This window comes from Neomonachus schauinslandi, chromosome 4 (genome assembly GCF_002201575.2).
Source record: "Neomonachus schauinslandi chromosome 4, ASM220157v2, whole genome shotgun sequence".
Lineage (NCBI taxonomy): Eukaryota > Metazoa > Chordata > Mammalia > Carnivora > Phocidae > Neomonachus > Neomonachus schauinslandi.
This window is the reverse complement of record NC_058406.1, coordinates 165,528,442-165,547,231: the sequence shown is the minus strand read 5'-3', so window position 1 is coordinate 165,547,231 and position 18,790 is coordinate 165,528,442. Positions and strand designations below refer to the sequence as shown.

The following is an 18,790-nucleotide window of genomic DNA, read 5'->3' as shown; positions in this document are numbered from 1 at the left end:
TTGTTATTGAATTAAACTTACCTCTTTGAACTGTGCACTTACTGGAGGCTCATATGCATAGTCCTGGTGAGGACTGGGCCTCAGTGCACCCCAACTTTACTTTGAAGCTCATCTTTTCACAGATCACTTGCCGTCCTTTTATTTTTTAAGATTTATTTATTTATTTTAGAGAGAGCATGAGCAGAAGGGGCAGAGGGAGAGGAAGAGAGAATCTTAATCAGGCTCTGTGCTGAGTATCAAGCCCTACATGGAACGCTGCATAGAGGCCGACATGGGGCCCAGTGCAGGGCTCGATCTCATGACCCTGAGATCACGACTTGAAGCAAAACCAAAGAGTTGGATGGTCAACCAACTGTGCCACCCAGGCACTTGCAATCCTTTAAGATCCTTTCTTTGTGTGACACCTCCAAGAGGACATTCTTTAAGTTGTGTTTTTTAATTTTTAAACTTGGGGTGGAAAGTCCAAACCGAAATAGAGAATATTTGGACATTTCACATAGAATAGGCCCAGACTGTATTTTTTGTGTAATAGTGAAATTCCAGTGCCTTGTAGATTTTTAGAAGCAGTTTATCAACTTACCTGTCTTGGTCCTACCCCTTATATTTTAATATTTATTTGCCATATTTAGGTCATATGAAAACTCTTTATAACCTTAAAAATAAATTTTTATTAGAGCCTTGCAAGCTCATCTCTCTACTTCTCAATTCTCAAGAAGTAAATACACTGGAACAGTGGTATTTCCTGTAGAATGACAAGCCTCCTATCCCTTAGTCTCTTTTTAGCTGAGAGGAATACTTCATTTTCATTCTTGTCCAAGGAGCTATAAAATAGGTAAGATTCTGGGTGAAGAAGGAATTTGGAGGTTTGCTACTAATCATATAGTTTGTTTTACCTCCTGCATCCTGAAAATGCTATTATAAAACCTATTGTATTCAGGCTATTTGGGGAGAGACTTAGTAAGATTACAGACTCTTCCAGAGAAATGCATTTTTTAGGTATTAATGCATGCTGGAGGCTCTGCTTTAGTCTTTAGAAAAATTATTACTTTAATTAGCATATTTAATGAACACTGTGGAGTCACAACATTTTGCTTGTGATGTGCTCTCTGATCTTTCTGGAGGTGGGAAGGCTGAGCATCAGAAAAGGATCATTAACTGGACAGCAAGATTCCCCATGGGAAAAATCTAAGAGCAATCTAAGAGCTAGTATGAGAACCTAGATCTCAAGATTCCAAGTCTTTTCCTTTTTTTTTGCTGTTGCAGATTGAATCTAACTTCTGCTTATATTACACCTAAATTGTACATTGGCAGAAAGAAATCATCCTATAAAATCATGTTTGTACCGTCAATTGCTTGGTAATCTCTCCCTATCTCCTTCTCCCTATTCCTTTAAAATGAATAGTACTGGCTCCTGTTTTACTTGTGGTATTTGATTAAATTCCATTAGTCAAATGGGTGATTCTAATTTAAAAGCAGGAATTTTAAAGCAGAAAGAGGCCATAGCAGTGGTTCTATACCATATTTATGTGGTTGATATGTACAAATCTGTTAAAGTAGCTGGAAAGGAGGTCTGTTATGTGCCAGAGGGACAAAAATTTAAGATAAAAGATAATTGATATAAGATTATCATATTATTTTTATACTGCTTCTTCTTGAGGCCATCATATTGTATATAAAAAGAAAAACTAAAAAACCAAATTCTTGAATAGTTGAAAAGCTGGCTGCCATATTTATCATGAGAAATATAACCTTCCTTGGAATAAGCAGATTTATAATTTCTTTGCCTAGTAACAAACGTTGAAAAAATAAGATTGTGACCATCTGAGGGAGGTTCTTTTATACTTTATGATCCTGAATCTTGTTTGCTTTATTAAACCATAGTGCTATAACCAAGGAGATGACAGGCATATAACTTTACTTTTGCTAAAGCCTGATTAAAAGTTTAAAAATGAAATAGGTTAGATTCCAAGGTAAGCAAATATATTTACTCCACATAGTTGTACATTCATTATAATAGAAGTAACTTGGTTATTATGTTGACTATAAAATGGTCTCCTGTATTACATATTTGCTATTCATTATTGGACTCTATTGCTTTTTAAAATCTTCTATTTATTATAGTCTCAGTTTGCACCTATTCTAGTAATACTGCTTTAAGTTAATAATAGACATTATAGTCATTAATTTGATGAAAGTAAAAGTCTTTCAACCTTTTCATTCTATACATGGTGATTAACCTATAACTCTAATGAAAAATTAATATCTGTTACTTAACGCAAAAGAACACACAACCAAGAAAAAAGATTTTTTTTTAAATTTAGCATATGCAGCAGGGGGCACCAGATGAAGGCAAAAATGAATTCTTATATTTTAAATCAGCTACAGCTTGTATTCTGTTCGTATTTAAATAATGTGGTAGTTAATTGTTTCCCTGTTCATTTTCTTGATGATTTTAACTTCTCAGTTCTAAAAGCTGTGTTGAAGAAGACATTCTCACTTTATTAATTCAAATGAAATGTCTTAAAATTAACCATTTTAGCAATTATACAATTTTTTTCTTAAACATTTACTATTTTTAAGAGTTTTAAGAAGGGAGTGGAAACCACATTTAATAAATAATTTCTTGTTTAGAACAAGGCATTATTACTGTTGTTTTTAGTAACTTTTCCACAGTATGTTATTTCATTAATGAAAAAAGGAAAGCTTCAGTGATTTGAAATGATTTGAAAGCTTAAATTCATTTTCGGTATAGGTGAACTGAATGAATTTTAAATCTGGAAACTGTGTTGTGTCCTTTAGCTAATAAATAGTTGTGTAAAAACGGGTTTCCAAAAAGGCTTGTTTTTTACTATTTGTGGCATCATTAAATAGTTTTTCTTTTACCCCCTCCCCCCTATCATCTAGTCCAGTATCAAATGGAAATGATGCGCAGCCTTCGCCATGTCAACATCGATCACCTCCACGTGGGTTGGTACCAGTCCACGTACTATGGCTCATTCGTCACCCGAGCACTCCTGGATTCTCAGTTCAGTTACCAGCATGCCATTGAAGAATCTGTCGTTCTCATTTACGGTTAGTAGGAGTTTCCTTTATTATTCTTTTCTTCCCTTCATGTTATTACTACTATTTTTGCTTTCTGTCTTTTTGCCTCTAAGAGCAGCCTGGCAGGCCTTCTCAAGTAAATACCAACCCTGTTTCTGCAGCAGCCTCAGCAGCAGCTAAGTCTAGACAGGGTTTCCTTCTTTCTGTTTATTTTTCTTGCTATCAGAGCCCTGATGTGTACATTTTGGAATGCTGGAGTAGCTGCTTCATTTTTATTCCTCCATCTCCCCTCCCTCATTTGAAGGGGCTGGTGGAACTAGACCAGATGTCTAACAAACCCCAATTGCTAGAGTGTCTGGCTCTGTACGTGACTGACCAATCATAACACAGCGTGCCAAGTTTTTTTTATACCTCTGACAGCAGCGTACAAAACCTGGACTGTTTCTTAGCACAAAGATTTTTTTCTTTTCGGCCTATTTAATGGTGTTTCCTCAAGCTCTCCAGACCAGATGTTCTGTGCTGTATCAGAACTGTAGGCAATTTAACAGCTTTATAGCCTTCCCCCTCCCCAAACACTCACAGTTTGCCATATCTGGCAGACTTGCATATAGTTTCCAGCTGAGAAGTAAATGTAACGTCCTGAGTATCTGTCAGAAAAAATACTAATGAATACGATCAATCTTATGAGCTGCCCCAAAATTGTTTCAGTATGTTAACAATTGGATTACAGTAAAGAACAAGTTGTTAAAGTGTACTTATATTGGCTGGAAACATTGCATCATCAGACCTTGATGAATTTTCCACTTGTTTCAGTCTATTTTGGTTTTCATTTTATCACCTATTGCTAAAAGTTTCACTGTGTTAAGTTTCAGACAACATGAATGTTAACACAGGTTTTAGGCGAATATTGGCATGCCGGAGCCGTTATCATGCAGCAAGTGCTAAGCTCCCTTACTCATGGAGTGTGTAAGCAGCTAGTTTTGACAAAATGAGTTTCTCTGGAACTAAAAAGACACTTTTGTGATAGCACTTTTTAGTCATTTCATTTTTAGAATCTGTTTTAACTAAAAAATTTGGACAGTGACTATTAAGATGGATAAATTTTGTTCACAGGGCTATTCATTTAAATTAGTCGACTGAACTACACAAATGCATGCAGTGTATTTTCACATTTAATATTCATTAGTATTTTTCTTCTAATTATACAAGATGAATATAAGGTGTATAGAACATATGAGATGTTTAATTTTCATCAAGATTTCTGGTTCAAGTTGATGAATAAATTTGAAAATAACTGCATTTTGAATCTTCTGTTTTTAAAACGTTGGGAGGAAGTTACTCTACCAATTCCAAGTAGGATGATAAGGTTCCTACATTTTCACTTAACTATTCGCTATACTGGTTTTAATCTGCTTCAGATTGAGTTCTGATCTTTTATTTTGATCTTCATTTTGTAAATATCGTGTGGTAAGTAACAGTGTGCCTAGAACCAGTGTCATTCAGGCAAAGCATTGTCAGTAATGAAATTGTTAGTAATTTCTTTCTCTTTTCCCTATTTGAGATCCCATAAAAACTGCCCAAGGGTCTCTCTCGCTGAAAGCATACAGACTGACTCCTAAACTGATGGAAGTTTGTAAAGAGAAGGATTTTTCTCCTGAAGCGTAAGTGTTTGGGGGCCTGTGAGGTGTATGGTAAAGCATTGGCTGTTTTCCTTTTAAGATTTTAGTTTGCCACATTTATTGAATCCTTGGTAGTGGTGGCGTGGTAATGCTTTTGCCATGTGGATGGTAGAAGTCTTTTGCATGGCCGAGTGCCACTTGATTTCTCCCTTTCCATGTTTAAACTGTTCTTTATGGAATGTCTCATCTGTTGTTCTCACTGTGGGTGAATTCAGTTGGAGTGGGAATTAATTAACTACTGAATTTGAAGAAATAAATGATTAAATAAAGGGAGGTGGGTCAGACTGTGAGCTCTGTATCAGGATGATTGTGAGCTGTATGTCTTACTTTCTGAGCGCCTGTTTCATGGGGGGTGGGGATGGGAAAGACATAAACATTTTAAGGTATCAGTAAGGAATGTGACATTTTGGAAATTTTATGGGTGATAGATATGCACAGACTTAATCGGTAAAGCTGTTTTATGATCTTACATAATGGCATTGGAATATTTACATTAAAATTTTTAAAAATTCAGAATTCTTTCATTTTCTGTTAACTTTGGGAGTTTTGATTTCTTACTAAATTGAAGTTAGTGGCTTTGATTTCATGTAGGACAGTTCTTTGCTAGTTTCCCAATAGCTTCTAAAGAAATTAAGGTGCAAAACGTTTTAAAAGCTAACTCATGAACAATTCCTGGGTATGATAGTTACAACTAAATTAATGAGAAATTGCATTCTTGCTGTGTTCTGAACCATTGTGTATAGGATATCCTGTGAGTGTTCTGCTAGTTGTTAGTTTCTTTAGTTTGGTAGGCTTTTAAAATGAACTTTCCAAGAACTGAAGTATTTCTCTGTTCTAGCTATTTATTTTAAATGTTTTAGAAACAGATTATATAGCATAACTACCCATGACATTTACATTTTAGTATCAATGAAATTTTGAAGATACCTGATTACAAAGAAAGAATAGTTTCTTCTGCCAAGAATCTTTTTTTCTGGGCTTTATAGCTCAAACTTGGATTGTTTTCAGTGTTACTCAAATCATTCGACTTATGCTTGACTCTGTAAAACTGGTTTCTCTTTTTTAAAGAGTCCTAATGAAACAAAGATCCTGGAGAGGGCCTGTAATTACGGAAAATGTATGAAATAGTCAATTTAACACTTACTTCTGACCACCAGACTAAAGTATTTTTTAACATGCTTCACAGATTGAAAAAGGGAAATATCACCTTTGAGCACATGTTTGAAGAAGTGCCGATTGTAATTAAAAATTCACATCTGATCAACGTCCTAATGTGGGAGCTTGAGAAGAAGTCAGCTGTAGCAGATAAACATGAATTGCTCAGTCTTGCTAGTAGGTAAGTGACCCTGTCTAATGAAAAGTCCTTTTTAAATCACTTTCTGCAAAAGATTCTTTCACTTAGAATTTAACCCATGGATCCAGAGAAAAATTATCCAAGCATATTTTGAGGTTCTTGAGACATATGTAATAATATGTAGTATTTGTCCAGCCCTGCTAAGATCCCAGGAAAAAAGCCAAACTGATAAAATGAAAGTGTTTGAATACTAATAATTCCTGTTATAAGAACCCTCTGATGCCTTTGCTGTATCATTTTTGCTTTTGATACAGGGTAAATGCCCATGGGGGAGGGTTTTTTGGCGGGGGGGGTGGAGCTTAGCTTTATTTATTGTACACTGTCCTTGGAGGCCTATGGTATTATGTCGGGATATTTAATAATGCTCAGGAAAAATACGAAAATGCTTCTTCATTTTACTGGTGGCACTTGCCCTTGTTCAGATGCAGACTCTATTAGTAGTGAATTTCCAATGTGGATTTTCAAGTAAAATTAGGATTTTCTGAACCTGACACTGCTTTTTCTGTCTTAGACTGTGGTGACATAACTTCCTCCATTGTGACTGCTTTAGCTACCTAGTTGCTACATATTATTTATTGTATTGGTAAAGTGCTGACTGAGGTGTTCCAAACAGATTATTTCCTTTATGGAATTAATGTTTCTTTTGCTAGCATTTATTGCTCTTAACAGAAATATAGGCAGAATTGTCTCTATAGCTCCTCTTAGGTGCCCTTTAGGCTTGATTGTTTTGTGGTGGGAGAATGCTAGCAGCAGGCCTGTAGAATGAAATTAAATAGACAGAGTAGGTAGTCAGTCTGTATGCATTTGTTGGATGACTGAAAAAAACAAGGTGTGTTTTCTTAAGCAACCAGTTTGGAATGGAGGCTCAGTTTATCAGATTTCTCTAATCCCAGATAGAAGCTTGTGCAAAAGAACATACAGACTTTGTACTTGTTTGTTAGAAGACAAGTAGGGTAAACCCAGGAGGACCTGAGAGCCCAGTATTGTTCTCCATGCTCTGGGCTGGATAGGACCGTACTTGAAGTGACACTTTGTATTGCATGAATCCATCATAGGGGCCACGAGAAAGTATGTACAGAGGAAGGAGATGGAAACTGCATGGTAAACGGAGTGCTAAGTGATACAGCCAACTTTCAAGGCTAATTTGGCACTGAAGAGTGCACTGTTGACTGCAAACATATATTCATAATAGTCCTTTAATTTGTCTCTTTTAGAAGGTCATACTTAATTCTTCATTGCTTTTACAAACACACTGAGCACACCTGTATTTAAAGCATTGCACTAAGAACATTCTTTAGCATGCAAGGTTACAATTTGATGTATTGAGTATATGTAGTTATACAATAATTTTAAATTTACTACATGGAAGTGTTTGCTTATATAATATATGCCTTCACCTTTTCCCAAGCTTATTGAGCATACAAAACAAATACAGCCCTTTTGTGCTTTAAATTACCAGTGAGCTGGTCCATAATGTCTGTTTGTCCAAAACAGCATTTATAATAGCCAAGAAAATGTTCCCAGTTTGCCATAGCAACTAAGATCTAGACAAATATTTTATTACTGTTTCTATCTTCTGTATCTTATGTGAAATAGAAAGAGGGGCCCTTTCCTTTTCATGTGAAATTATTTAAAAGGTAAATTTGTGTTGCTGTTGGAAGGAAAAAAATGAAGCAACCCTGAAGCAGCGCCTATGCTGATGGGTTGTTACAGTCATCCAGACTGATAGTCCTGTTTTAAAAGATTCTGTACATCTCAAATTTCAGTATATTTTTAAGATTTATTTGCTTGAGAGAGAGAGAGAGGGCGAGCATGCAAGTGGGGGGAGGGGCAGGAGGGGAGGGGCTGAGTGGGAGAGGGAGAGAGAGAGTCTCAGGCAGACTCCCCACTGAGTGTGGAGCCTGACGCGGGGCTCCGTCTCACGACCCTGAGATCATGACCTGAGCCGAAATCAAGAGTCAGACGCTTAACCGACTGAGCCACCCAGGCGCCCTTCAAATTTTAATTTCTTACATCAGTGGCATGATGGTAGTCAGGCCTGTCGCCATAAATTTTTTTCTAAGAAACCACATCAGAAATCATGCCCAAGAAGCTCCTCAAATTTTGCTTGGTCTTGCTTTTCACAGCCCGTATGTGGATACATTTTTTGGTTTACCTGATATATTTGTTCTAGGCTGTGAATAAAGCATACTACATTTCCTTTCATTTAAAAAATTTTTTTTAATTTTTAGTTTTAATTTTATTGGCTGGAAGTTCTAGCAATGGCTGTTTCATAACAGCCTTTATTAATGTTTACAAATGTGTTACCCAAGCCTTCAGCTTTTCACACATGAAGAAACAATTCTGTTTTTATTTCCTCTTTAAACAAGTAAACTAAGGGTGGGCCTTATACATTAAGTCTGCAGCCAGAGCAGACTTCTCACTGCGTGTCTTGGTTCACATCTGTTGAAGTGAGCTGTTTTTCAGTTCTTTGTTTCCTTGACAATAAAAGAAAAGGCTATATTATTGAAACTCCTAACAGTAACTCCCTGGTTCAGTATTCTAGTTGAATGGGTACTGAAAAGATCCCCATAAAGCTGCTCTTGGTAATGGACCTGATTTCCTGTGAATGTTATCTGAAATAGGTATTATTTTAATTCCTTTTGCCATTCAAGATCTGTTGTACAGATTTTTGAGGGTTCCTTATTGGGTATATTTTGAAGAACATTGTAGTGATAAAAATGTTATGAAACGTTTAAAGGCCACATATCTATGCTTGTGTTCTTTTGCTAATTACATATATTTAGCAATATTACTTTATATTAAAGACATTTTTTGGTGTAGATCGAGAGGGTCTCTTCTAGTAGCACCTTTCTCATTGCTATAATTAGTGTAGTCAGACTGCAGGATTTAAGGTGTAGGAACAAATAATGGATCTGTCTCTGCATATGGCAGTAACTCTCCTTTATGATTTTCTCCAGTGTCACTATCCTCCTGCCCATCACCCAGGGGTAGGGTTTGTGGTGATCTTTCTCTTCTCTGAATTCCTTTTGCACTTCAGCATATAAATGACTTATTTAACAACTAATTGCATAGTAATGATAGCAATTCTTGCTTAGCTCTCTGGGCCTCAGTTCTCCCACTGATAGAAATGAGAGGGTTGGTGCTCCATTCCTGTCCATCCTGCCTTCTCGGGATCTGACTAGGTTCTTCTACACTCTCTTTCCTCAGATATCTTCAGTTACTTTCCGTACTGGTTCTTTTCTATTAGGTTTCTTGACTTGTTTTTCCCATTAAAAAAAAATGGAAAATGTTCAACTCCTCAGAAAAACTGAAAGAAAACAATCTGATGAACACACATAAACCTTTTGCCTAGATTCACCAGTGGTCTGTCTTGCCACATTTATACCTGCTATCTATATACATAAATGCATAACTTTTTTTTTCTGAACCATTTGAAAGTAAATTCCTGACATAACTTTTAACCCCTAAATATTTGAACATACATCTTCCAAGAATAAGGATGTTTAAATTCAAGTCTCCCTCATCTTAAAAAACAAAGTTACAAAAAAAGCACTTTTTGACCTCATGCCATTATTATCCATTTCCTTTCACCTTTTGGTTCATATTCACCTGTTTTGTTTTGTTTTTTTAAAGATTCATTCATTTATTTGAGAGAGAGAGTGCACACGATCCGGTATGGGGTGGGGGGGATGGAGCAGAGGGAGAAGAAGAGAGAGTCTTAAGCAGACTCCATGCTGAGGGTGGAGCCCGATGCAGGGCTCATTCTCACAACCCTGAGATCATGACCTGAGCCGAAATTGAGTTGGGTGGTTAACTGACTGAGCCCCCCAGGCACCTTGCATTCATCTGTTTTTGTAGTCAGACTTCTTAGTGTTCCACCTATTCTGTGTTGTCAGAGCTCTCACTAAAGTCATAAAGAACGACTTTATCACCATGTTACTGGGTGTTGTAGACGCTTAAACATTTAATATGTTGATGACCCCTTCTTCCTGAAATACCTTTTTTTGGAGTCTGTGCAACTGCAACGCTGTGAGGTCCCTTCTCATTCTCCATGGTGATCCCTCTTTGCTCATCCCTAAAGATCAGTGTTCCTCAGGGTCTGTCTTCTCGTGTGTACATTCCTGGCGTGATTTCATCTTATTTCTGTGTCTTTTGCTACCTTAGACCAGGGCCTCATTATTTCTATTCCTGATTACTTTCGCAGTCTCCTAATTTCCTGCTTTTAACCTTTTCCTCTTTCGTTGTAGTGATCTTGCTAAATGCAAATTGTATGATCATATTACTCCTTTGCTTAACTTTTTGGCTGGTTCCCCATTGGCCTTAGAATAGAATCCAGACTTCTAGTCCTGGCTTCCAAGACTCTCTGTGCTGTGACTGTTGTCTGCCTCTTAGTTTCACTGCTCTCTTTTTTCCCAGTCCTGCCCTTCTGTGCAGTTCTTCAAAGGCATTATGCTTTTCATGCCAGAGTGTCTGAACACACTGCCTTCACCCAGTGTCTGTCAGTGTCCTTCCCACCTTCCTTGTCTCCAACTCCTCTTCAAAAACTCTTAACTTCAGCTGTCAGAGAATCTGGAAACTCTCATCTGGTTCTGCCATACTATCTTTTATGCTTCCATTGTATTAGAACGATGACACCATTGTGCTGTGTTTATCTGGGTGCATTCCTGTCTTCTCATTAGGATGGGTGGAGTGCAGCAGTGTCTTACAGATTTTAAGCCTCAATGTCCGACAAAGTGACTAGCAGAGTACATATGTACTCATTAGAATGTATTGAAAGAGTGCATTTAGGTGACAGAGTATTGTTAAATTTTAACCTTGAAGTTGTTTAGAACACAATGTGGCTATATCATCAGTGGATCTGGACATTTGACTAGCTACTTGGTAGAGCAAATCATTTTATTCACTCACCTTTCACCATAGGCCCAGACACTTAATTAGAGGTAAGTTAAAATCAAGCTGTTAAGAAATTAGAAGAAAACAGGAACAAATACTTAATCTCGTTTCCAAAGAAAAAGAAATATTTTAAAGTTAAAAAATGATTCACAAAATTAAAATGGAATAAGAAAAATATGAAAACTTAATTTGAAAAAAGCCCTTTTTCAAAAAACTGAAACATTTGAAAAAAAGATTAAGTCATTAGGCCAAGTCACTGGGCCAAGGTTATGTAGATAGTGCCAGACCTGGGATTAGATGGTACATTTATTTACACACACACACACACACACACACACACCAGTTCTGTGCTTTTTTCTGCTATTTAAGAAAGAGCCAAAACTTGCTAATTTTCTCCAGGTTATAGATACAGTCCATTTAGGATCCATATTGTAACTGAATTTACTTTCATTTATTCCCAACATTCCCAGTCTGTTCCTTCCTCAGCCTGCCCCTTCTCTGTAAATGCCATAAACCAACATTTGGCTGCTCAAGCCAGGAAACTGAGAGTCACCCTTGATTTCTCTCTCACTTCTGCCCGTTTTTCTCATGCTTTCCCATGCTTACTGCCACCATCCTCGTCCAAGCCACCACTGTTCTCTTTGTAATACCACAGTAGATTCTGTGTGCTTATGTGTGTAGTTTTTAAAGTAGAGATAAAATTTACGTAACATAAAATCTACCATCTTGACCATTATTTTGCCTTCCCAGCATAGTGTATGGGTGTCCGATTTCTCTACATCCTTGCTAGCACTCCACAGTAGACTCTTTACTCATCTCCTGGTTTCTACTCTCCAGTCTGTTCTCTGCATAGCAGCCAGAGTGGTCATTTTAAAATTTAAGACAAAATATATCATAAACACATACAACTCAAGGGCACCATTTAAGTTGGAGTTGAGGAGTCTCGTTCACACTAACTGTTGTTGGGGTGTTTTGTGGTGTAGCTAATGGCTTCCCATCTGTGTTTGTCTGACCTCTGTAACCTATCACTGTGCTCCAGCCATACCGGACCTCTTCTTTTTATCTGCCTAGTACTTGCCCATCTCAGGCATTCAGCACTAGTGCTGTCTTCTGCTTAGAATACTTTTTTGCTTGGCTGATTCCTTCTAATCATTTGCTTTCAGCCTGTCCTCTCCATAAGGGAAAGAGATAGGGCAACCATACTATCTAAAGTGTTTCTACCTTTTTCTCCTCCCTACTCCCAGTCATTTGTAAGCTCAGTGAAAATAGAGACCATGAATGTCTCATTCATTATCGCTTCTCTGTTTGCTAACACTAAAGTCAGAATGTAATAGGTGCTTAATACTTGTTTGAAATGAATGAGTGAATACTATTTGTTAACTAGGTATTTTTAGAGTATATGTATGTAGTAGCAGGCTTTACCATGGTAAGAGATAGTTGCAGGCAGAAATCAATGAATATGGTGGTGATTGTACTAACCGTGAGCATCCCTTTATAAGATGATTTTGGTAAATGAGTTGCAATAGAAATTTCTGGAGAGGAAAAGAAGTGTCAATGTACTATGGATTCTAGGAAGGGCAAGAGGGAAGGAGCCCTCTTTTTTTCTTCGTTTGGCTTTGCAGAATAAATGCTGTTGTTGTTCTTTTAGAACCTGCTGGATAGAGGAATCATGTACCAGAAGTCTTAGTGTCTGGTTCCTCCTTTCCATGGCTCCTGATTTAAATGCTCTGGAGCACAGTTGGGGAGGGGGCGGTGCTAAGTGGCCTAAGAAAAGGGTGCAGGAGTACTGAGCTTAGGTTAAACTTGGTTGTTCAGAAAATATACATTATAGATAACCTGCTAGATACGTTTAACAGCTCCTACTCTGATACATGTATGCTCTGATAATAAGAAACTGAGCTATTTCAGATACTCTGGTGGTTACAGGTGTGGGTTCAGTATGGAAAGTTTAATAACAAGCTGACTCAGATTCTTTGCTGTCCCCTTGCTTTTATGCGGTTGTGTGCTCTCATTCTTATAGCAAATGGCAAATCAATTTAATATCTCAGAAGTGTTTAGAGCAGTGGCAGACCTCTGGCTTTAAAGTATGACATGTCAGTATATTTACATTTCAGCAACCATTTGGGGAAGAATCTACAGTTGCTGATGGACAGAGTGGATGAAATGAGCCAAGATATAGTTAAATATAACACGTACATGAGGAACACGAGTAAACAGCAGCAGCAGAAACATCAGGTTGGTGTTACGGGAAAATTCGACATACACAGGATTCATTTCTAAGTATGGTGCTTCAAGAGTTATCTTCAAAATGATCAAAATCATATTTGATAAAGCGTTGACTATTAGCTAGTAACTATCATATTTAATTTATTACCACATATTATTTCTAAGTTGTACTTAAAAATACCTGTTTTAAAGAGAGCTGGTATATTAAGCTCAGATCACGATGGCAGTGTTATGCAAATAAGAGATACATTTATTGAGAAAGTCAGAGGCAAAAGAGATTCTGGAGTGTCACAGCTCATTTCTTTACTAACTATAATTGGTTTGGTAGTGGCTCATTGCAGCATAGTTAGCAATCTTCAGTTCATTTGAAAAACTGAGCAATTGTGATTAAGAGCGAGCAATTTTGATAGGAAATAATAGACCAACTGCTGTGAAATAGTATAATACAGATAAAAACCCTAGAACTACCTGAATATTCTCATATGCACATATATACTGCTATGGCCATTTAACCTTTTCTTTTTTCATGTTGCTTGAAGGCCACATGATTTTCACAGTTCCTGGAATATTGTTTTTGGACTGTATTGCTCTGAAGTATTCTTACAGCATTTGATTCATAGATAAGTTGATTCCAGAATGTTTACCTGTGAAAGCATTTGTATATGACTACCGTGTGTTCATTAAAATGTACTTTAAACTTGGTGGTGTTAACTCAGCACAACTACAACTTAGGTGGCTCTGAGAATATTATATTTAAAAAATTTTTTTTAATATCAATGTTCATATATAGTGAAATTTAAAATACTTTGTTTCTACTGTACTTAGAATGTAAAAAACACATATAAATCTGTAAAGTATATACTTTTTAACTGAAAAGAGGATGGTTGGTTAAAGATGGCAGTAGTGAAAAACTTCTAAAGGGTGGTGGTGGAGGGAAGGACAGAAAAACCTCGCTTGATTCCATTCTCCTGCTGGTTCTTCCCATAGGGAAAGGATGCAACCTGGAGTATCAAATTGAAAATCTGTCAACTCGGAGACAGTTGATTCTGGAAACTAGTCTTACAGTCATTTTCCAGAATTCCAGCATGTCTTAAAATTTTGCATTTGATGTTTATTTGTACCAGCACCATTCATAACCCTTTTTAAATTTGTCTGGCTTCTACCCTCAAACCCTATAATGAGTATAGAAATCTTTGCAAAAAGCAAGGTACTTCCCTTCTTTAGGAACCCAAGAACTTAAATTTTTTACTAGCCCACCTTGGTTTCTCATTACCTGACCTTTTAAGGCTCTGTGTGGGATATTTTCCCTCTGCCATTGTAAGCACCCCGTAAGTATTACCTCTTGATTGTAATTGGCTCAGTAAGTTTGTAGTTGATCCATACCTTTAGATGTATCCCCACCTTCTCTTCTGAGAATCCTAGGAGTCCATAGTTTGACAGGTTTTTTTTTTTTAAGTGTTGTTTTTTTTTTTTTAAAGATTTTATTTATTTATTTGACAGAGAGAACAAGTAGGCAGAGAGGCAGGCAGAGGGAGAGGGAAAAGCAGGCTCCCCGCTGAGCAGGGAGCCCGATGCGGGGCTCGATCCCGGGACCCTGGGATCACGACCTGAGCTGAAGGCAGCCGCTTGACCGACTGAGCCACCCAGGCGCCCCTAGTTTGACAGTTTTTGAGCATTTCCTAAGCTAATATTCATTCTTAGCTATAGAGCTAAAAGCACAGCTGATTAGTAGAAGTATTTACTAGTATAATAATAATAATGATAGTGATGATGATGATGTTATAGTTATCACCATCATCAGTATTATTGTTTTGGTCAGTAAGGATAAAGTTGAAAAAATTCCCCCATGTGGTGGTTAATTACTTCATTATTACAGTTAAGGTAAGTCATACTTCTAATGCTGTCATCTACTCCATTGTCATAAATGGTAAAATCACTCCACTCACTAATCATGAGCTTCTTTGCCTTTTAAGCCCCCAGTTTCCCACATAACCAGTTTGCTTTTTCGATATCATTAGTTAATAGACTCTTAGAGCCCAAAGTGACACTAGAGTTTCCAACAAAGGAATTTTCTTTGTTGCCATATTTATTAGCTTCTTAGAAGGAGGAGTTACCATGGGTTACCATTTATAAAACTGAGGTTGGAATTCAGGGCAGTGGGGTTTTGCTGATTGCATAATTGATGGAGGTCTTTTTTTTTTTTTTTTTTTTCTCCTCAGAGAAAAATAACCAAATCATTTCTTCTCTGAATTTTAGTATCAGCAGCGTCGCCAGCAGGAGAATATGCAGCGCCAGAGTCGAGGAGAACCCCCACTACCTGAGGAGGATCTGTCCAAACTTTTCAAACCTCCTCAGCCTCCTGCCAGGATGGATTCTCTGCTCATTGCAGGTATTGTTGGCCAGTGCAAACATGGCTAGTTTTCTCTATTCCTTAGGAAGCAGAAGACAAGGAGAGATTTATAAACAGAAAAATATATCATAAAAGCTAGTGTATTTAAAATGGTTGAATGATGAATTTGAATTTAGCACCTATAATTTCTGAAATTTAAGAATTTGTCAGTCTTTGTTATTTCTAAGGTCCTTTCAGTGCTTCTTCACTCTATGTTTAGCTAAACATTTTTGAGATGGCATTATAAACTTTCTAAAGTGGAAAGGTTTTATTTGAGTCATCTTTCATAGAAACCAAGGAAAAATATTTACGTTCCATAACGCAGAAGATCATTCAGCTCAAGCTGCTTACTTTTCATGTTCCAGCCCAGCACTGAACCCACGTCTGTATGTGGGTGTTTGAATTGAATTGGATTTTCTGACTGGAGGAAAAGGATTTCCCTTACTTTGACTTACGTTGTAGCAATAGGAATGCAGTTCTGGTTGTACTTTGGGAGTATCTACCATTTAACACTATCTTTTAGTGGTGGGGTTTTGTGTCCTATGCTAGGACTTGATTTTGCTCTTATTTAGCTGTGATAACCTTATTCCTGTATAAATGTTGCTAAATACTGTTTGATTCATTCAGCCGGTTGTCCGTGAGAGATTTTTTTAGAGTGAAAACCTCACTCAAAAAAAAAGCTAATACTCTACAATTTCTCAGTTCCATTTATACATTTTCAGTGTGTGTGTGTGTGTGTGTGTGTGTGTGTGGCGGGGGGGGGGGGTCAGATTCCAAATTCTTAAAACCTTCTAGAACACACATAAATTTGGGAAACCGAGACACATTCCAATTCAAACAGACTTGTATTATATATATATAAAATACCTTGCATAAATGTTGCATCAGATTAGATCATTAGTTTTAAGACTTAAAGAGCAGCAGTGGACCCCTGTCTTGGTGGGGACACTCTGCTTCTGCTCTGTCTTGGGCCAGAAAAGGAACCCTTAATATTTCTAGAGCACAGCCTGAAAACTGCTGTACTGTGCACATCTGGGTCAGGTGGTCCATTTTGTTTGCAGTTCTGTGATTTGGTAGCTGCTTTGTGCCTGGCTGAGGAGAGCCAGTGTTGTTTTCTCACTTGTGTTAGTACGGTGTGCGTCCAAGCCCCAAGGTCGGTACCTTTTGATTGATAGCTAATTACTTAACTGCTGTTGTTTTTCTTCCATCTCCACGTAACCAAGAGTGGAAGATAGCTTATTTTCAAAAGAATTTACGTTCTGTATTATAAGGATATGGACAAACAGAATTGGTTCCTATAAACTCTTGATTGAGAACAAAACAAAATAAAATTCTGGTGATTATGTATTCTGATTTTCTTGCTTGCCTAGTGTGCTAGGTCATTTTATAATTTGTGGAACATTGTGACTCTCTTTCTCACTTTCCCAAATGCACAGGCCAGATTAACACTTACTGCCAGAACATCAAGGAGTTCACTGCCCAAAACTTAGGCAAACTCTTCATGGCCCAGGCTCTTCAGGAATACAACAACTGAGAAAAGGAAGCTTCCAGAAAAGGCGTTTTAACATGGACTCTTGAGATCACATTGGGGCAATTCTTGGAAGAAATACACTTGCCTAGTGAAAAGTCTTTCTAGCTAATAATAAAGTAAAAATAAAACAACCTTGACTGCTTGCTCATTTGATTTTACACATATTATATCTAGCTTTTTATTTTTGTTTTGCTTATACTATTTATCTCCGAAAGATTAAACGGATTCGACCAGAATCTACATGGGAGCCCAGACTTCCAGGCTCCGTCGTCTTTGCTGCTCCGTGTGAGGTGCCACATTTCAACATGCAGTCCAATGCTGCTTGTCCGGACCCCTGACCTAGCAGCCCTGGTACCTACTGGGAATTCTTTACTTCGTTGCTCCCAAATTAGTGCCCTGGAAGCCCAGGCACCCTCATACCCAGGCCTGGAATCGCATGGCATGCTTCTTGTCGGTCTGCCTTTTCGTTTCCACCGGTGATGGTCAACCAGTCCCCATGCTCGTAGGTCATTAATCAGGCACTAGAATTTTTTTTTAAAAAAATTTCATCAAGAAAGCCATCCATATTTTGTATGAAAATGAAATTCATTCTGTGTCTGTTTTTTTATTTAGGACTTCTTACTTATCTTTTCCATACAATGAAATACAATTCTGCTGACATTATGTTTCATAAGTGGGGAAAGAAGAATTGGAAGAACAGTACTACATTGAGGAGAGAAAAAAACTTTTTAATTTCATATTTGGAAGACAATCAAGGGGCTCCTGGGTGGCTCAGTTGGTTAACCGTCTGCCTTTGGCTCAGGTCTTGATCCCGGGGTCCTGGGATCGAGCCCTGTGTCCGTCTCCCTCTGTCTCTCCCCCTGCTTGTGTTCTCTGTCTTGCTGTCTCAATTAAATAAAATCTTAAAAAAAAAAAAAAGATAATCAAAAATCCTGCTATTTGTAACACCAAAGTCAGTGAGATCTACAGCTGTGGATTGTGCCTGTGAGACTTTTATTTCGTGACTTTCACCTTGAAGACCTGGCCCATAGGAAGATCAGAAAGAATGGGTAAGGGGTAAGGAGAGTTGAGAAATCCTTTTTCTCCCCCCCCCCCCCCCCCCCACAACATTGTTTTGGAGGTACCACTGGGGCTCTGGGATCAGGCAGCTGGATTGAAACCTGACTCTTTTCCCTCTAGGGTATCCTTAAACTAGTTGCTTAACCTCCCTCTGCTTCACTTACCTCATCCAAATGAGATGAGGAAAGGGGACAAGTGTAATACCCTATAGGGTGGGTGTGAGTGTTGAAGTTTATTGAAGAGTGGGGTAAAGCACCTAGAACAGTGGTTGGTATGTAGCAGATGCTCAGTACTTAACCTGATTTGCACTCCCACCCATGGGGCTTGCTTATTTGAGTCCACACACATTTGAGTGTGACTGTGTTACATAGATGAGGTGTATTGATAAACAAAGCCGGTCATGTTCTCTGTCCTTGTGGATTGTATACTCTGTTGGTTTATTTCCTTGCATTCTAATTGCCTACATTTGGAATTCTATTGTGAGTTAAACAAAACACCCTTGAAGTATCAAAGAGTAAAATAAAAGGAAAATCAGTTGAAACATAATTACTGTTTTCCTCATGGTGTAAGATTAACAGGATTCAATTATATTTTTTAAAATGTGGTTATTTACT

General features: G+C 37.6%; 1 protein-coding gene across 1 annotated transcript in view; it reads left to right on the top strand.

Annotated features, from left to right (window-relative positions):
* Positions 1 to 17,248, top strand: part of EIF3H (eukaryotic translation initiation factor 3 subunit H) — a 93,435-nt gene extending 76,187 nt beyond the window's left edge. The window contains exons 3-8 of the mRNA XM_021688385.1: positions 2,905 to 3,072; positions 4,604 to 4,703; positions 5,908 to 6,057; positions 13,086 to 13,206; positions 15,454 to 15,586; positions 17,023 to 17,248. Of these exons, the coding sequence (XP_021544060.1) occupies positions 2,905 to 3,072; positions 4,604 to 4,703; positions 5,908 to 6,057; positions 13,086 to 13,206; positions 15,454 to 15,586; positions 17,023 to 17,120 (770 nt within the window). The 3' untranslated portion in view covers positions 17,121 to 17,248. The remainder of the gene's footprint in view (positions 1 to 2,904; positions 3,073 to 4,603; positions 4,704 to 5,907; positions 6,058 to 13,085; positions 13,207 to 15,453; positions 15,587 to 17,022) is intronic.
* The last annotated feature ends 1,542 nt before the right edge of the window (positions 17,249 to 18,790 follow it).